The sequence below is a fragment of the Diadema antillarum genome, unplaced genomic scaffold, assembly GCF_040938485.1.
Source record: "Diadema antillarum isolate AM-2024a unplaced genomic scaffold, OU_Dant_1.0 seq00000547_RagTag, whole genome shotgun sequence".
Classification (NCBI taxonomy): Eukaryota; Metazoa; Echinodermata; class Echinoidea; order Diadematoida; family Diadematidae; genus Diadema; species Diadema antillarum.
Genome location: NW_027271493.1, coordinates 720,677 through 741,823, shown reverse-complemented (window position 1 = coordinate 741,823; position 21,147 = coordinate 720,677). Strand labels below are relative to the sequence as shown.

General features: G+C 37.0%; 2 protein-coding genes across 2 annotated transcripts in view; one reads left to right on the top strand and one right to left on the bottom strand.

Annotated features, from left to right (window-relative positions):
• The first annotated feature begins 2,492 nt into the window (after window positions 1–2,492).
• Window positions 2,493–6,260, top strand: LOC139734807 (tripartite motif-containing protein 2-like). Its single transcript, XM_071645593.1, has 2 exons — window positions 2,493–3,943; window positions 6,250–6,260. The coding sequence occupies exons 1-2, from the start codon at window positions 2,497–2,499 to the stop codon at window positions 6,258–6,260; spliced, it is 1,458 nt and encodes a 485-aa protein (XP_071501694.1). The 5' UTR covers window positions 2,493–2,496.
• Window positions 6,261–18,699: 12,439 nt separating this feature from the next.
• Window positions 18,700–21,147, bottom strand: part of LOC139734806 (uncharacterized) — a 37,298-nt gene continuing 34,850 nt past the window's right edge. Inside the window, exons 16-17 of the mRNA XM_071645592.1 lie at window positions 20,050–20,191; window positions 18,700–19,620 (exon numbers count right to left, since the gene is read on the bottom strand). Coding sequence (XP_071501693.1) covers window positions 19,604–19,620; window positions 20,050–20,191 — 159 coding nt within the window. The 3' untranslated portion in view covers window positions 18,700–19,603. The remainder of the gene's footprint in view (window positions 19,621–20,049; window positions 20,192–21,147) is intronic.

The window sequence follows — 21,147 nt, the reverse complement described above, 5'->3', positions numbered from 1 at the left end:
CCTGGTGTTTGCTGCATAGGGTCGAAAGAAAGAAGAAGAAGAAGAAGAAGACGAAAAAAAAAAAATAACGAATCCAGGACTGGTGGTTACATACAATTGTACATATCATCTCACACTCTCTGAACTGAGATCTGTGTGATTTTTAACTGTCACAAAGCAATCATTACACTGCAATGGCATGCGGGTACGAAAGAAAAACGACTGAAGTGATTTTTTTTTCGTGTGTGTACGTGTGTAGGTCAATCACAGCAATAAGGGCATATTGCTCACCAAAGCACCCCCTCGATACAGTAATTAACATTATTATGCCGGTTCTTAAAAACCGGGAGACACCATAAGTGTAAGCTCAGAAGATCAATATGGGTAGGGAAAAAGAGTATATCTCCGAGCAGTAAACACTACAGTCAGTACTATCTTCTGATTAGTTCACATGGTTGGAAAAACTGACAAAAGCTGTACCATTTTTCAAAGAAAAAAATAAAAAGTGCCCCCTCGATACAGTAATTAACATTATCATGCTGGTTGTTAAATACCGGGAGACGCCATGTGTATAATAAGCTCAAAATATCAATATGGGTAGGGAAAAAGAGTATAAATATCTTTGAGCAGTAAACATACAGTCATTACTGTCTTCAGATAAGTTCACATGGTTAGAAAAATTGATAAAAGTTGTACCATTCGTCCAAAGAAAGAAAAGGAATTCAAAAACGGTCATCGGTGTTCACACATCTGTTTATCAAATAAATGAAAAGCTGGGAAATTTGTGTTTTAAGGTAGGCGTGTTTTTTCTTTTTTTTTTTAAGGTCGACCACTTACAGCAGCACTAGGCAATGACTAGTCCATTTGAGCTCAGTAATTGCACAGTGACCATCAGTTTTACAACTCTCCAACTTTAAACAGAGAAGTAAAAATAAAGTGTAACTGTACTGTAAGAGCGTTCAGAAGTTTGAAGTTTGCCTGTTACAACTTCATATATATCTTTGAAGTTGGAGTTGAATGATATACATTGATGAACAATTTTGCAATTATTCAACATGTTGATGGTCTACAGGTAGTCAAATGTGGCTTGATCTGTATCAGTGTATAGCCATATTCACATATTTTCTTAATTTACCTAAGGGATAGGTAATATTTATGATACTGACTGGCCTTTCTTTCGGGAGGTACCAGATAAATATTGCCCGCACTGAAAACATATTGCCCTCGTCTTCGACTCCGGCAATATGCTTTCAGTTTGGGCAATATTTTCTGGTACCTCCCTCAGGGCCAGTCAATATTATATAATTATCATCTATATAGGACGTTTTAGCGGCGCATTAAAAACGCGTATTGTAGTCCGCTCAATCTTTACCGTTCAATATCAGAGCATATTGAACGAAACGCATAGGCCAACGTATTAATTCCCCATAGGCTACCGTTGTTACTTGCCGTTCAAGATCACACCATATTAGCCGGGTTCACACGTACACCAATTAGCGGGATACAAATCTCGAGATTTGCATCGCGATCGTCATCCCGAGTTTTTTGCACGTGTGGACAGAAAAAAACCCGAAAATTACTGAAAGATGATCGAGGAAGCATGTTGGAAGAAAGCTCTGGACTGTTTTGATGCTCTGTCACTATTTTTCTTTTTTTTTTCTTTTTTTTTTTTTGGGGGGGGGGGGTTCATCCGAGATGGAGTGTAGTATTGTATAATCAGCAATGAAAAGATGATGCCAGACTAAAAAGGAATCCTATCAAAGTTTTCACAAAATGACCCTGAATGTTCAAATAAAATGGTGTTATTTACAGACAATGGCTGGGAAGGGATAAAAGAATCAATCGTGGCAGTCAAATCATGCCCATAGTCTATGTGGACATTTCTTCTTGCATGGTGTTAGATTCATTTGATGCGAGCAAAGCTAGAAGGGACATCGAGTCCACAGTGACTGTATATCACCATTAACCGACTGCCCTCAGTTACACAAAGGATCGAGGGGTCCCCCATCATTACTCGTTTACTATAGTCATTACTTCATGACACCATCTTAAAAAAAGAAGTCCTCCTTAATATCAGAAACTATTAAAGTTTCAGAAGAATATTGTTGCCCGTATTGTTTGTCCATGAAGGATTGATAACCTAATTCAATGCCGATAGGAAGTATGTTCTTTGCAATTATTATCTGCTCGTGAAGTATGAGGTAAATGTACAAAGTAATCACATGTCTTCCAAGTCAAACGAAACCAGGATCTATACGCAAATAATCTTTAAAAAAAATATCAAAGGAAAATATGTAAGACTATCAGTCAAGGATACTGACAATATTATTTATACAAGGCATCTAAACAGTTAAACTGACCTGTGTTTTCAAATAACATTGATTTTTTTTTTCATTTCGCTCATTTCGCTTCTCATGACCTTTCATTTTTCTATAATTTTCTAAAACCATATTTCTGCTAATGCTTGTCGATGTATTTAATACCTCTTTGTGTTTCTTTTGCTGCTAGACAGACATCATGGCAACGTTTCATCAAATCAGCAGCCAGAATCTGGAGTGTCCTATCTGTCTGACACTTTTCAACCAACCTAAATCACTGGCTTGTTCACACACCTTCTGCAAAGACTGTCTACAACGTATCTTTCAAACTCAGCCAAGCCAACAAACTATAACATGCCCTGTATGCAGGAAAGGAACTCCCGTACCCAGTGGAGTTGTGAGTAAGTTACAAACAAACGTACCGTTGCGTTCTCTTGTGGACGAAGTGAAAATCAAGAGTCCAACATGCACAGTTTGTGAGATGGACGGAAAGTCGCTAGCTGTATCCTGCTGTCAGGACTGTGGGAAATTTATGTGTAAGTCATGTGACTCAAAACATTCAAGCTGGGCACCATTCTCCACTCACACAGTGTCAGTTATGAGTGAGATACTTTCGGGGAAAGTTCAAATTAAGAGGAGACAGAAATGTAAGAAACATCCTAACGATGATGAAGAGTGTTTCTGCACCGATTGTCGAGAGTACGTCTGTCATAAATGCGTCGTGTTAAAGCACTTCCAAGGAAGGCATCAGATCGAAGAGGCAGCTATTCATGAGGAGAAATTGATTGAAAATATCAAGGAGTTACAAGAAAGGGCGAAATCAAAGAAAACAACCATTGAAAATCATATCGATTTCATAGAGACACAACGCAGTGAAATAGCAAGCATGCTGAGAAAGCTCAGTGATGACATCGACAATACATACGAGGAATACATGCAAACATTGTCAGCCAGGAGAAAGGCGCTGAAATGTCAAGTGAAACGATTGTCTAAAAATTTGGAGAAGGAATTACAAGTCATGGGGGAAGAGAGTCGGCAAACAATTCATCAAATGAACGCAATGGAAGAGCTTGTTGCTAACGGTGTGAAGGTACCGCTTGAGAAAGACGCCTTGATTGCACACGACACGCTGTGTGAGAACTTGAAGAGCTTTTTGGGACGAGATGATCCTGACAACCAATCACCGAGAGGTGTGACAGAAAGAGCTCAGAAGATTTCATTCCGTAAACACATGAAGGTCAATGAACTTTGTCTTGGAGAGCTGAAAAGTTGGGATGTCAAAGCAGACGTAGAGCTTCCTGGCGAAGCCTGCATGACCTGTATGACTCGTGCACCAGACGGTAAGATTGCGGTGGGAGCATGGCCAGGCGGAATCCATTTCTACTCCCCTGATGGCGAGTTACAGCAGATCGTGCTGAAGGATGTCAGTGTGTCTAACATTGGATTCCTGTCTGATGGCCGAAGAGTTGTACGTGGTGCAGGCAAGATGTCATTATACACTTCACAGTGGGAGAGGCTTGACGTTACGTTCGAGACGATGGGGGAATATGGAGGAGTGCACGGTAGTCTCACTGTGGATAGAGATGATAATATCTACGTTGCTTATGGGTTACCCAAGAAGATCAAGGTATTTACCCCACAGGGAGGTAAGGCAGTCAGGGAAATAATGTGTGTTGAATATGCACCTTGGCAATTATTTTGTTCTCACACCACGAGGAATCTGGTAGTGAAAGATTTGTGGACTGTTATCTGCCTTAATGACAATGGGCTTGAGCTTGCCAGGTTGAAGGAGGAGGATATGGAGGGAGAGGAGGAGGAGGAGGAGGAGGAGGAGGAGAAAATGTATACTTACCCAGCTGTTTGTCGAGATGATTCGGTCATTGTAGCCTGGTTTAAACACACGGACGGTCTCGTCAGTATCGATCGATACACAAGAGATTTGGAGCACGTGCACAATATCATCACTGATTTCAAAATAAAGGTACCAACAGCAAATTGGAGCTATCTACAAGAGTTTGAGAGTGGTGAGATAGCTTTCTGCACTACAGATAGACTCTACATATTTGATGTGAAATGTAAGGTGTAATACATGTAGATGTTTTTCTTATGCAGCGATAACATGGTAAAAAAAAAATGATTCTTTGGTGGAATATTCTAAGTGAATGAAATATAACTATGGATGCATTTCCATGTAAAGATTTGGTGCACATGTGCCGTGTCTATTACTAACATGAATATTCTACACTTATAAGGAGCTTAATTATGTCCTAATGTTACAGTAATATTCTATGGATGATCTACCTTTCCAAACGTAAAACAGGGGCAGTTACTTTCAAAAGGTCGATCAAATGAGTATATGAATATAAGAACGACCCAAGTCCAATTTTTGGCCAAATTCAGTTTTTCATGGGAAATTGTAGCTTATGCATGGACTCATCTTGTGTGTAAATGATAAATCCTAATTACCCCCGGAAGTGCCTGAAATGAATGAGTTAAATCTTATATTAATGTAAGAATGAAGGACTTGGGTCATTCTTACATTCATATAATAGCGCCCTCTCTCATCCTTCTCCCATCTCTATAGCAGAATATCATGTATATGAATCAAAGAACGACCCAAGTCCATATGAATCAAAGAACGACCCAAGTCCACCACACAAAATGGCCTCTCCACAATTAATGTAAATGTTAATTGTCATAATAATACATGATCTAATTTGTATATACAATGTTGCCTTCCCATCACAGATGAATAGAATATCATTGGACAAATAATAAAGATATGAAGTTTTTTTTAGTTTACTCGAAATGATCCTCCATGGACTTGGGTCGTTCTTATATTCATATACTCAAATATATTCTATTATCAGCTTCACGCTGAACTCCTGGATACTATCAACTATTAAACTTGCTGTGATCATAATATTTCCCCTGAAATCGACATTTGAATGGGACTTATGAGAAATTTAATCAATTTAATCAGTACAACTTTAAACTTTTTCTTGCTCTCTCTTGTCAATGTCCGACAGGACAAATAGGCACCACACATGCATTTCTTCTTTCTCCCTCATGTTCCCATGCTCTCTTTGTAAATACCCCCCCCCCCAACTCCTATATCAAGTATCATTTAAACTATTTGCAAGAATATAGATTGTGTGCACGGGGGTTGCAACGATTTTCAAGCTTTAAGCTTATGTTGCAATTCTTTTGCGTGTTCGTTACCTTGAATAATGTAGATCTCTTAGTGGAATTATATATTATCCTGTAACTGCTTGTTATCAATGTATACTTATTGTATATATTCTGTCTTGGCTATATGAGATGTGCTTGCATACATTTGTATGCATTCCTATTTTGTGAACACGCATGAAATCTTGAATAAATAAATAGATAAATAAATATGCTCTTTAACTGAAATCAGTGAAAATGTATTATATTCACCGTAAGTTCTAATAATTATGGTTTGAGGGAATCATTGTAATGGCGAAACGGGTGTACATAAGCCCCTGTAGCGAAGGCCTAGTACATGATATAATGAATGGGTATCCAAGATTCTGTAAGTTTAGGCCTATACGTATATAGTTTTCCGCACAATATACAATGTATACATCATTTTAAAAAGTGATTGACAATTTCAATAATTATATCATGTTCGAATCATGTATTTTGTAGATGCTATCGGATTTCGCATAAGAGTATTGTGCGTACTCTTCTATATATATTATATCTAGCATGGTGTATACACAGCTATGCTGTGCTGAGTTACCAGTACGAATAATGAACTGCTGTAAGTTTTAACACAGACGACACGACATGACTTGGAGTGACTTTAAAAACTATGAGCTGAAGAGCGCACTTTTCCTGGACCAGGCAGGTAACGCGTGCCCATTGTAAATATCCAACGTGCCTGTATTACAGTTCCAATCTCACTGAATCCATTGTCCTCCATCAGTTCCTCTATAGTCCCCAGGGACGTCACCAGCTTTTTTTCATAGGGGTGCGTTTTGACATTAAATGCAATAACGAGACTTTTTGGAAAGACATTTGGAATTCAGGAAGCTATCAATCCCCATACTTTTAGGGGTTTTTAGGGAAACCAAGCGGGGAAAGGGGACCGGCGTAGCAACGATTTCATTTTTTTTTTTTTTTTTTTTTTTGAGGGGGGGGGGGGGTTAGTATGCGAGGGAGCGAAGCGACCGAGCCCGAGCAAACGGAGCGAGCAAGGGGGAGGGGGGGGGAGGGTGTGGGAGGGGGTTGTCCCCCCTCCCACGGGGAGAACTTTTTTTCATTTTGATGTTGTAAATGGTGCAATTTGATGCAGGTCTTTGCGTGTTTTATCGACTTGAAACAGTCCCACTTGTTTAAGGTAGCAGTACATTTTGATGTAAATTGTTATTGAACAATGTGCCTATAAGATCATTAAATAAACTTCTTGTATTAATTCTTACACTGATGTCATGAACGCGACCGAGCCCGAGCTAACGGAGCGAGCGAGGGGGGAGGGTATGGGAGGGGGTCGTCCCCACTAGCACGGTGAGAACTGAAATTGCATTTTCATGTTATAAATGGTGCAATTTGATGCATGCTTTTGCTTGTTTTATCGACTTGAAACAGTCCCACTTGTTTAAGGTTGCAGTATATTTTGATGTAGATTTTGTTGAACAATTTGCCTATAAAATAGTATCATAAAAAAACTTCCTGTTTTAATATTTACAGTGAATATCATGAACGCGACCAAGCAAGAGCGAGCGGAGTGAGCAAGAGGGAGGGTGTGGGAGAGGGTGTCCCCCTCCCACGGTGAGGAGTTTTTGCATATTGATGTTGTAAATGGTGCAATTTGATGCATGTTTTTGCTTGTTTTATCGACTTGAAACAGTCCCACTTGTTTAAGGTAGCAGTTTATTTTGATGTAGATTATTATTGAACAATTTGCCTAGAAATAAACTTCCTGTTCTAATATTTACACTGAATATCATGAACACGACCAAGCGAGAGCGAGCGGAGGGAGCGAGGAGGGAGAGTGTGGGGTGGGGTTGTTCCCCCTTCCACGGGGAGAACTTTTCTCATTTTGATGTTGTAAATGATGCAATTTGATGCAGGTCTTTGCGTGTTTATCGACTTGAAACAGTCTCACTTGTTTAAGGTAGCAGTACATTTTGATGTAAATTGTTATTGAACAATGTGCCTATAAATGATATCATTAAATAAACTTATTGTATTAATTTTTACACTGATGTCATGAAGAAGGAACAAGGCACTGGGAGGGTGGTAAGATACCTCTCCCATATTCGATTATATTTTTTCTGCCTTTCAAAACCCCGGTCAAAATCTTGGGGGGGGGGGGGCGTTGGGAAAGGTATAATTGTTAATTGAATGGAGATATTATCCCCTCCCTCACGACGGAACTTTTGCATTTTTTTATTAAAGGGATCATACAGTTTTGGTTCAGACCTAATTTCAGGTTTCTAACATTTTTGGTGAGATAATGAGAAACCTCTTATGAAATATTAAAGAGCATGTAATTCTATGAGGAATTCAATGTTCATTTGGTGAAAATTGGTTTTGAAATGGCTGATATATCCGCACCCAACGCACCCCCCCCCCCGTGACGCCCATGAGTCCCTGACCATTCTAAGTCAAACATCCATCTAATGTTTGATGAGTCTATACTTAGGGTAAAACCATTTAGAACTAATGAGTCTTAATGGCTATCTTCGTACGATAGAATAAGTTGATAATAAGTGTTTACATGTAAATGACCTAACAATGGAGATTCACCCCTCACTCAGGCGTCAACCATCATGATCATACACATTATGCTTTTACCAGATTGTTAGAGAGACCCCTTTAAGGATGGGGAGGGGTTAGGATTTTGAACTCGGGCCTTTCACGGGCTTCTGAGGGGGAAGCCTGCAAGCGTAGGCCTACTAACACACTTCGCATGTGGCTAAATGTCGTGCGAAAAGGAGGCCAGCCCCCAAAGCGCCTTGCAGCAGAACATGCACAGTAAACACGTTCAGGAGAATTGGGCAAACACGAAAAAGCCCAACTACCCTTATTCGCAATCTTTCAAGGGTTTTTGACTATATTAATTTTATTCTGGACCCTATTTCAAGATTGAAAAAAAAAATTGAAAACTATCCGTAAACGAAAATATCTTTGAAAAACGAAATTAATACTGTGATCAGTAGCCCCTTCAATTTTTGTTCCTCGATTGAGACTCTAAACTACAGTGTATTCTTATTCCCTAAAATCGGGAACGCACAATCGGTACAGATGACCACCTGAGTTACTAGTGGGGGATTCAAACTTTTCAGAATTTCTAGTATTTTGTTGTCATAAAAAGAGAAGAGAAAATAGTTTGAATATGAGAATATCTCATCACACCAATATCATCACAATATTTCAAATTTGGAAGACGCAAGTTGCCAGGGAATCTAAAATTCCCTCGTTGCTAGGTTTGCTATTGATATGCCTTGCCATGGTTAGATCAAATAGGAGGTAAGCAATGAAAGTGTGACAATTATACTTCATTTTATTGAGCTGTTGTCGTTGTTGTTGCTCTTCTTCTTCTTCTTCTTCTTCTTGTATATTAGGTAGGGGTGTGTTTTGTATAGCTGTTTTGTTGCGCAAGAAATAATTGCTTGGGTGGAAGAATGTTTTTTTCTCTCTAAGTTTCAGAAAAGTCTATTCATAATGCAGACAATACTACAAACAAGTCATGATTTGTGCTTCATCTTTCCTACATCTTCATTTTCAAAAACATCCACATTTCTGTCTGATGATAATTATTTTTTTTTTGCGATCCGATGTATGCGTATTGAGATTGCTCCCTTTTTGTATAAAGTTTGGAGCAAAACAGTGGGGTATAAACTACTGACGTCCCTGTTTGTAACGTAGGAGCTTTTTTCTGATATGGTGAACCAAACAAAATGACAGAGAAGAAGTATGATTATCACGGTCAACGCTTAAAGAATTAAATTAACTAAAATGTCATATATGGTTATTCGTATAGCATAGCATCAAAATATGTTTGATTAATGTCATCACATTATTTATTGTACACGTGTATCAACAAATCGTTGTTGTTTTTAAAGAAGAAGAGAAAGAGAGGAAAATGGGGCACTATACATTAAATAATTTGCCCCAATGAAATAATAATTTGCAAATAAATTGCAAATAATTTGCACCAAATCGGCATGGTAAGATTGTAAGACCGATTTCAGACATTCATATAGCTGTAAAAGATTTAAATCTATTCGAATGTATACCTTTAAGAATGTTTTTGGTCATAATTCCAAACTATTATATTACACACAATAAAGTTTGTTTTTGTTTTTTGCCACTTGCATAACATTAGTTATTGCTAGTATTAGACTTCGTTCGAATTCATAATTGTCATCTTATAACAGTCCTGTGCAGCACGTTTTACATGATGGTACGATTATCACTCTTTTATAGTTAAGACAAAAAGAATGCTATACTGCATAGCAGTTCTTCGATTGAGAATAAACGATAACATGATTTAGTTTTACAGTGTATTTATAAGGTTGTGTTAAATGTTTTTATTTAACCAAAATTAAGTGTTCCGCTAATGAATTATCCCTAATTGTAACAATGACAACAGAAATCTGCTGATTATCCACGTACGGCGTTACAACCATTATTTGCAAATTTCATCTTGGCCCTCTCTCTCTCTCTCTCTCTCTCTCTCCCTCTCTCACCTCTGCAAAAATTAAATCAGTTGAGAGTTCAGCATTTCATCCAATGTAAATTTCATTTTTTTTTACCAAATAACTTGTAATATTGGTCTGTATATTTTACTCTTTGGTTCTTCTGCGTATATTTTTGTGTGTTTATTGTTGTTTTAAATTGCTTGCAATCATTCAACAATTATCTCGTTCCTTATGTTTGATTTTATTTGTGGTGGCAAAAATTTATTAGATCAGCAACATCTGTTGAGAAATGTGTTTCCCGATGCTTGGGTGTATGGCTTTCTGTGTGTGTGTGTGTGTGTGTGTGTGTGTGTGTGTGTGTGTGGTGAATTTCTGGATGCAAACTACCCTGGGTCCCAGGGTTTAACGGGTAGTTTGCAGGGACAAACCCTTGTTGAGCAGTCTGCGCAAAGACTACTACATGCACTAAACCACACTGGCACTGTCCCTCAGACTGTTGGGAGACGCTACAGTACAGGGCCTATGGGACAGTGTAGTCTTGGCGCAGACTCCTTGCCAAAAAACGAGGTTTTGTACCTACAAACAAGCGGTTTGGCAACCCCTTTCCCAACCAGATATTTTGTCAGTTTTCATATTTTGATTATGTACACCCATAGGACATTCATTTAGGCCAAGTTTGGTCCATGGGCTCTATGGGGTAAATTACACCCGCCGGAGGGCCTTTTCGGGGGGTCCCTTGGGGCCGAACCCGCCCTCAGGTACCAGGCTGACGCCCATTTTTTTAATGAGGAGGGTGGTCCCAGCAACTCTGAGGGGTCAAACCTTTTGGGCTTGGTGGGGTAAATTGACCAGCAGCCAGCTCCTGGTCTAACAGTAAAGACATCCGGGAGGATCGGGGCAAACACCAAAAAGCCGCACTACCCCTATTTTGGAATCTGTCGGGGGTTGACATATCGATCCTAGTTTCGACCCTATTTCAGGACAACCTCTGAATGATTTGAAAATGATTCCTAATCAAAAATAATTCTGGAAAAATACTAGAATTCAATAGCCCCTATTTCAACGATTTTCGGATTTTTTTTTCCGCAATTGAGATCCTAAACTACGTCCCTATTCCCGAAAAATTGGAAACGCCAAATCGGTACAGATAACCACCTGAGTTACTAGTTACTACTCTTCGTTCTAGACAAAATTCCAGCCATCCCCAACGTTGCTCATGAAATTCTACTGGGCAGGCTTCAGGCCGCATCGGCAATCTGAGGTCAATGAGCCTTAATTTCGTCAATATTTGGGGACCACTGATCGAGGTAAATTATGATTATGAGGATAGGTTCTTCGTTAAACTACTTGATACCATACTCATTCAAAACCCACGGGGTGTGATCAGGAATGGAAGAATGAGAATATTATTCATCATTTTGATTGATACTCACAATGTTGTTGCTTCCCTTCTTTTGTTGTACATTGCCCCCCCCCCCCTCTCTCTCTCTCTCTCTCCCTCTCTCTTATCTCTGCAAGAATTGAATAAGTTAAGAGTTCAGCATTTCACCCAATGTTAATATAATGTTTACCAAAATAACTTGTAATATCATACTGTTCTGTTCATACTGTTCTTTGGTTCTTCTGCGTATACGATTTTTTTGGTGTGTTTATTGTTGTATTAAATTGCTTGCAATCGTTCAACAATGTTCTCCTTCCTTTGCCTGTTTGATTTGTTTTTATTTGTGGTGGCAGGAGTTTATCACATCAGCAATATCTGTTAAGAAATGTGTTTCCATGCTTGGGTGTTTGGGTTTCTCTCTCTCTCTCTCTCTCTCTCTCTCTCTCTCTCTCTCTCTCTGTGTGTGTGTGTAGGGGTGGCCTGTACAGCTATAGAGTGCCAAAGAAACATTTTCCTTTTTAAAATCATTAATAAATGTGTTATGTTTTTGAAGCATTTTGTATCGCTGCACCAACCAATAGTAGATTTGCAATGTGACGAACTTGCCTGCGCAATCATAACCATGTGTTTGGTTGAGACCAATAGCTTAAGAAACTAAAAATATTTTATCATGTTAAAATGTTTAAAACTCCATAATTTTCTTACCTTTATGTCGGATTCTGATGAAACAGCTTTATGATTGTCCCGTTTTGTTTTGTTTTTTCTCTCATTCGAAATTACAGACAAGTAAACAAACAAAAGAGATCTTTGAACATTAAGATGTGAGTCACTAATTCCCCGATTGTCACTCTTGAATCTTGTGGTTTTTGATGTGTGAATTCTGGTGATCACTGATTTAACGTATACCGCATTCAGACCCATTCTCTGACATGCGAGGTTAAATTCTACGTCAACGTGGTTGTTAGAAGGCCCTACTTTATTCATTCTTGTATTCTGACTTAAGTCTTCTCTATCCCTTCTCTAAACTACTCTCTCTCTCTCTCTCTCTCTCTCTCTCTTTATATTCATAACATACAACACAATCTCAAGATACACATTAGTAAATATCTCTCTCTCTCTCTCTCTCTCTCTATATATATATATATATATATATATATATATAGAGAGAGAGAGAGAGAGAGAGAGAGAGAGATATAGATATATATATATATATATATATATATATATATATATTATGAGGGATATATAATACATATATTTGACAATCAATAAAAGTCAGATTTGTTTTCTTCTTTTCTTTTATTTCATTCATTATACTGCACTCACGATTAGAGAATGTGACGGCAAGCTTCTTCACGACATTGCAGATACATTATCATGTTCACAATAAAATTGGCACATAAGTGTTATTACAATCGATGGGCAACTCAGAAAAAAAATAGAAATAATACAGCTAAAGTGTACATATTTTTCATACATCACACTTTCGGTCACTCGATACTGGTACCAGGCACAAAAACGATACACTGATTAGAAATTCTACTAAGTCTTTACCCACAACACATGGATGTCGCAGTGTATAATATGGTGTTGAGATACAAAGTTAATTCAAATGACAGTACTATAATATACGAAGTGAATTGCTGACTTTAAGATTGACAATAGACTCACGTAGCACCCAGCGCCATAGACATGTCGTATATCTTATACATAATATATTTTCATATTCATTTGTATTTGTATGTATATTTATATCAATATTTATATTTATATCAATACACACGTATGTGTACGTAATACACTTTTTGAAGGCACAGTTTTTTCCTCACTACTCCCTGTCTGATTTTCGATGTCATGAAACATAATTATACAACAAGTACGATAAATGAAGCACAGCAAGCGTTTATGATAAATTAGGTCGTGTAATGAAACCATGTGTTTACAAGCTGTAAGATTCACAGACTGATCAACTCAAATATGGGGTTTATGCTGCATGGCCTCTTGCAAAGGCAGGTCGCCATGCGTAGACTCGCACACTGCGATCGGAACGAGCTAAGCTCCGCTCGCAGGTCGCTACACACGCTGTGGCTGTGCACGTCCACAAATTATTGCGAGCTGCCTTTGCAAAAGGATAGGTCTATGCAGGTTTGCCCACCAGTATTTCCCACCATAACAATCTTGTCTCACTGTTAGTTGAAAACAAGACACACAACCTGTATTATACAATGTATTTGGTCAACGCTTCCTGCAGCTACACTTTCACCAATTACTTTAGATTTGTTATCGTTTGCTGTTTATTTTCACCAATTACTTTAGATCAATCACTATCACAGTAAAATGGAATAATATCCATTCTTTTTGCCTGTTTGGAGGGGAACAAAATCTTGTTACATGATTTTCGACTCATCATGCACGACACGGTAAAATATGTTATAGCACACTTCGAATTAAATAATCAGCACACTTGGAATCAAACAATAAGCAGTGTTCGAAATCAACATCACTGTCATTACAAAAAAAGAATAGTACTCAAGATTGAAATAAGAAAGTTATCAGTTTATTTTCTATGGATACTGAGAGTGACAAGCGGAGTTCTTTAATCTGATTATTCCACACCTATAGGCTCCCCAATGTGGTTCCTGTTTTATCTCTTTTAACATATCGTCATCAAGAGGATTTTTTTTTAAGTCTGAAGTTAATGCTGTTCCTGTTAATGTCACATGATTGTACATCCTCACACCCAACAGACTAAAATGTTTTACATTGGCGCATCCAACAGTCCAACAATTGGAAAAGTTGAAACAAGAGTTGGAAATGGTCAAAATCTGTTTCAGTGTTTGATTATTATTGTAATCCTTGCCCAAACTATGTAATGTACCCTGTCAATGACAACATGGAAATAAAGTGCAATTTCATTTTTACCACGGACCTGGTGCCAATGAAGGTTGAACCAGGTTCTTTCCAATAATAATAATGAGAATACGATAAATGGTGATGACGATGATGATAACAGTAATAGTATCATTGATACTAATAACAACCATAGTAATGAAATAAATAGTAGTATATAATAGAAGAAGTAGTAGTAGTAGTAGTAGTAGTAACGATAATAATAATAATAATAACAATAATAATAATAATAATAATAATAATAATAATAATAATAACAAAAATAATAATAACCATCATCATCACGAACAATATCATTATTATCATCATCATAATGATAGCCATAAAGTGTAATCATCTCTTATTGCTCTACTCATTCTTACTTGCTGTACCACAAACTCATAATTCTTGGGGTGGTATATCATTTCTGTATGGTGGCCCATTCCTATGGAGTAGACTCCCGCGAAACATTCGGAATCTGTCCTCTCTAAGCGAGTTTAAGAGCTCACTTAAAACCTGCTTATTTAGACAAGCTTTTTTTGTAAACACTTCCTTTATTCCTTTTCTCATACCTCCTTTGTCGCTGGTATTTTCTTTCTGCCTCTCTTTCTTGCGCCATGAGCATCTTTTCATGATGGATACCGGCGCATTACAAGTGTTCATATTAGTATTACTATTATTATCATTATTATTATTATTACTATTATTATTATTATTATTATTACTATTATTATTATTATTAATGAAAAGCATATTTCTTCACATCACGCAGTCTCGTGGTGCACACAGGAGGAAGGAAATGATAAAAAAATGATGCTGTGACAAATTACTTTTACACGTCCTATACCATCTATATACAGCTGTGAAGGGAGCAGCAAAATACCCTAAGAATAATGGAAATAGTCCTTTAGCTGTCTTATTGTACACAAATGGACATAAAGAATTCATATGGTAGATAAGTTACTGTGATAATATATGACAAGACGTCATGATGTGTTCAAGAAAACGACATAAATATATTGCAAACACATTCCACACTAAAATATATTCATTGTTTACCAACATTAACACAATGTTTACACTGCAACCGTGTGAATTAAGAATGATATGTACAAAAAGGCAAACTTGAGTAAATATGGGCACAACATAGTCAAGACGTAATAAATGGCATAAATGAACCTCAACATCAATATTAAGTATTTCCAGAAAGAATATTTCTAAGAATGTGAGCGTATCAAGGTTTGATAACATCACCACTGCGTGTAATTTCAGTAAAGAAGACGCTCGCAAACTTACGAACACACACAATACTATACAGATATTTTCGCGTAATCAAAGCAAGGTAAAGCACATAATATCACTTAACAATCAAGAAAATTGTTGTGTCAACACTGATTATAAAATCCTGAAAAATAGCAACTTAAAAGCTTATAAAGGCAACAAAGTCATTGCCCCTTCTCATCATCCCAGATTTTTTTGTTTTCTGTTTCAGGTAATCATAGGATGATTTTTTTTTTCTATTTGTAAGAGTTTACTCTACGTGTGAAAGGCAACTTAAAATCGCTATAAATTGCGACTTCACAACTGCGTCAAACTTGTGCACACTTGAATTTATACAGTAAACCTTGCCTGTAAGCGGACATCGCGCAAGTTGAAAAATTGGCCAAGTCCAATAAAATCATTTTCTGGATGGCCATAAGTATCTATTCTATTCTATAAGTCGAAATTTGTGTAAGCCGCTGGAATTTCCTCGTTTCCACTAAATATAAAAGAAAGGTGGACAATATATCTCTAGCAGAGTAAAAGGTGTATTAGAACATTGCCATCGGGCATTCTGGTGAAGAAACTAGTCTTATTCAAGGCAAATCCATTAAAGGGAACCTTGCAACACACAGGAGGGATAAAATCAGACCAAACGGTTGGAAGTCAGTCTATGAATCACATCAGATCTCAGGTAGCACACTTCTATTTCATTGGCACACTATTGAAATCTGCACACTTCCCATTTGACCTTTGATGCCATCATTGTACAAGTACATTTTCTATATTCTTTTCTTAACCGTACAATCATCACAAAATTTGACAATTGTCACAGCACATTCATATCATCAACTCCTCACAAACTCTACAAGCAGCAAGCACCATGACTGTTGATATATCTATGCCACAAGCCATTAACCTATATGATAATGGATGCATCTTATTTCAATTTTGCACATGTTCTAAGCCACACTGCAGACGCAATAGATCAGCTGCACTAAGCGGCAATTCAATCTTGAGTATTCTACTCAGTAGCACATTATCAAACAAAATGCATGAGCAATCACATACTGAAGGCAATAAGACTGCAGTTTTGTTAACTTTTTTCTTCAGGCCAACACAAAACACAATGAATTAAATTTACTGTTTTTTTATAGTATGGTATGACCTTTTGTATCAAGAGTTTATAAAACACATGGGTTCAGTGGCGTCGTTAAAAGTGCGCCTACACATCGTCCTCACGTCGATTTAAATATGAAAATCAAGCAAAAACTATTAATTTCATCAAATTCGAATCTTAGACAAGAAAGTTATTGCATTTTAAAATGTGCCATTATTTTCAGAAATCAGTGATATTAGAAGCAACTTTATGCAAATCAGAGGGGATGACGTCAAATTCTCTAAGAAGTCTCCTATACTGATGTGTAAACAATGCTTCACTAATTTTCATTTTTAACAGAAAAACAGGGAAAACGTATAATTTGCATCAATATTTTGTTGTGTTGCAGGTAACCTGGTAATGACAATTTTCACGATTAGAGTTGTAAATGCTATTAATGACCAAAATTGTCATTCTTGTCCTTGTGCATACCAAAGGGAAATTTGTGACTTGATATCTTTATTGCGTATAAAGCTGACTGAGAGGCCTATTTGCCATTATCATTATTCAGTGAAAGCACAAAAAACTTTGACTTTTCATAAATTTCCTACCTTAGGTCGAAATTCAATAAATTTCCTATGTTATTTTTTTTTAAAGGCTTCAAATATTTGGTTGCTATGGTTTTACTCCATTCTATTATCAACTAAATTAACTAGGGCATTTTACGTGGAATTTCACCTTTAAACAGCAATACTTGTAGGCCATTCTTTGCGATTTTCTTGCTTGTAAGTTAGTTAGTTTGTTTTGTTTTTGTTTTCATTTCCAGTGTTTCAACACTATTAAGCTGATAATACTTCAAAACACAATATCAGCTCATGCATTTAATATTTTCAACTTCTGGAAGCAATGCTGATGTAGATTTTTTTTCTCTCCTATTTGAACTGTTCTTTGACAGAAAAAAAAGAAGAGAAAATAATGCTTCTGGAAGTTTTCAAACGGTAGCAGTTTTTCAACTTCAAAAGTGCCCTGCTAGACTAATTGTCCTGGCTTGATTTCATATGGCCTTAGATCTGTTCTGTCACTACATTATATTCATAATGTTTCATCAGCTGTTTGATCCTTTTTCTTCTCCCAATATCAATTTTCATGAATAGAAAATCTGCAAATATTATACATGCCCTTTCCTTCAAATCTTTGCACAAGGATTAGAAGTCAAGGGCATGAATGCAGATGAACAGATAGTGAGTAAGTATTTCAGTTGGAAAGGAGGCACATGATGTCAAAATAATCGGGTCAAATCTGTCTAATTCAAGCTTGCGAAAGTCCAACATTCATGATTAACTAGCTGTATTCAAAACATAGATGATATTAGACTCTGAGTAATTTGCAACTGGCAAGTCAAACTTATCTCGCTCTCCAGTAAATAGCAGTAAAATCACAATATAGTATCTCTTGCACAGCATGTAAAACTTACTCCACTCTAGACATGAAGTCATTCATAAAACATAATTCATAGCTTACCACGTTGGAAGCTCTTGTGTCAGTGACACAATCTTATCACTATAAAAAGTGATTCAAGAGAGACTAAGTTGTTTTTTTTTTCAAATTAACATGATGTTTCTAACAAATGAGTGACAGAGAGATGAGAAAAAAAAGGAGTTGAAGATAAAAAAAAAATGAAAGAGAGACAGCAAGAGAGAGAGAGAGAGAGAGAGAGAGAGATAGCAGCCCAAAACAAGCAGCTATGAGATATGCAAATCAAAAAGGTCTATTGAGTCTCTTTGTTGCATGAAACTTTCAAGCAAAGAAGAGCTGAATGGAACATCACTGGCAATTCACTTTGGCACACAGTTCATTTAATGATGAATTATTCATGTCCCCGGACCTCTGGTATTTACAGCTGGCAAACGTGGGCCAGGATTCATAAAGGCAATTTAAATCTAGTCCATGGAATATGCAGATTTCCATCCCATTGTGACATCACATACATCAGAAGTCGTCCAATAACACTTTTCGACACACCCAAGTGTAAGTTATATCATAATAATATGCCTATGTTGCACTTGTGTGTCCAGGAACGAAATTTGAATTTGATTTCAAATTACCAGTGTGAATACAGGCCATTAGGATTGTCATTATATATTCAGATATGATGCACTGGCAATGTTGCGATACATTTTACTGTATGATAGACTCTATACCACAAACATTTTGATGACAAGGTGCTCTGCATAAAAAAAAATTATAATTGGAATAATTCAGATTAAGATGGCATTTGATCTCCGGCAATTTGTAAGGCACACCTCATGGCACATCTAGTCATATTGATAACAATGCAAGTTACAATAACAATCAACATCATTACTGTGATGATTATGATATCACAACTGTACAGTAATAATAATGATAAAAATGATAACAACAGTGATATCTCAATGTCAGTGCTAAGGTGATGTAGTGCTCTGCTTTTAATTCGTTTTGATAATGAGTTGTTTAACGTGGCTGCTAGGGAAGCAATGGATATTATGTAGAAAGCAAGCAGCCACTTGCTGGACTGACGACTTAGAATCCCCTCCAGGGGAGTAGGCAATGAGGATAAAGTTCCTTGCCCAGTGGTACAACTGCAGCAGCCAGGAGTCTTGTACCAGGAACCTCGGGACTGACACCCCATGGTTCTAACCACTAAGCCAAAACAACTTTGTCCTTACCACAGAGTCCATATGGCATGTACATCCTACTTTTCAGATTCTTAAAGCTGTTGCCGATTCCGTAATCATTTTGCACCATTAAAAATGCACATTCACACTTACAAAACTATTCCTCATTTTCAAGTGAGGTATTGGAATGTGTTAACATATTTATTTCACTATCATTCCTTTCTGGTGTGGAGAAAGTCAAGTGCAATTCATATGAGGGAGCGTTCACACTGCAAACCTTGAAGTAGTAATACTGTTCACAAAACAGCTCACTTGTTACTGCTTTCCGCTGGTTCTCTGCTTCTCTAAACGGACTTGGTATCTGCATTAATACAAAGAGGTTTATAGATATAAATGAATATCATTACTTGCATTTACTGCAAACCTACACACAAGAAATGATAAATTCCTATACTATATTACTCATATACAGTGATAGAGGCAGGGTTAGTATATCACATATTTGCAGGTTTTGGCAAAATTGCCTTACATAATATTATCAATAGATAATGTCACAACTTCAATATTCAAAAATTGCTGCTTTGGCATCTGCTAATGTTTGTTTTCACAACCACGGCATTTCATCCATGAAAGCTTAATTACAATCGGATAGATTGTAGACATTTAGGGTTATAACACAATGATCTATCAACTTTTTGAGAAGTATGAGCAAGGATTCTTATCATAATGACAAAAATATAAGTTAAGACAACATACAAAGAGATAAAAATGAACAACAATTGTGCATCACCTTGCTTTTCCACACGGTGTTCCAAGACAATGCTACCCTCCTTCTGGGAAGACTTTGGTTTCAGTGCTAGTGAGCTGTCCTTGGTGGGGGTTGATGTCCTTGGATAGGTCTGCTGTGTGTCATTGTCTCTAGAATGTTTCTCCTGATTCAAATCAAAGAGAGAGAACTTGAAGATGGTGACAGAAGGTCTCTGCCAGACATTCTTTTATTGGTAGAGGGAGGGTGAAAACAGGAGACTGAAACTGACACAGCATCCTTACCAATGAGTTTATTTTGTCCTTAACTGAAAAGTTGTCATTAACTCTTTCTTTGCCAATGAGGTAAATGTGCACAAATTACACACACAAATCAATGAATAGGTAAACAATATCACATGCAGAGGGAGAAAACATATAACCATAAAATAATCTCTCTGACTTTGAGGTCATTCATGCATCTTTCTCAAACTAGTATTTCTTGCAAAGTTGCTTTATGATCATATCTTCACATTCCCTTAACAGAGTCTACAAATTGTAAAATGATAATTACCATCATAGTATCTGAAGTTGTAGTAGTAGTAGTAGTAGTAGTAGTAATAGTAGTAGTAGTAGTAGTGGCAGTAGTAGTAGTAGTAGTGAACCAAAGTACTTTGTTTACTTACCTAGAGTGCTACATCACATATGACCATCTTCAAATGTACAGTCTCCAATTACAGACAACATTTATATTGTTATGTAACGTATGTATCTTTAACCTCCTTACAATGGAAGGATTCACTACTACAGTGCACTCCCACTATAGCAAACACAGTTATAACGAAATTCCAGTTACAACAAAGTAAAAATTCAGGCTGCAACATTATCCACTCTACATAATATGAAGAGTTTGTTCGCAAAAACCGATAAGTCCATTTTTGAAGATTTTGAAGTATCGTCTCTGTCATAAAGTACAAAATAATACCTTTTAAATGATATTGGTCACCACATATAGAGGTACATTTTTGAAGTTATGGTCAAAAGAAGCAAATATTTTCTCATTATTCTCTTTATTTTTCTTGACCTTTAATCGCAAATATCTCCATTTGGCAAATATGGACTTATCGGTTTTTGCGAACAAACT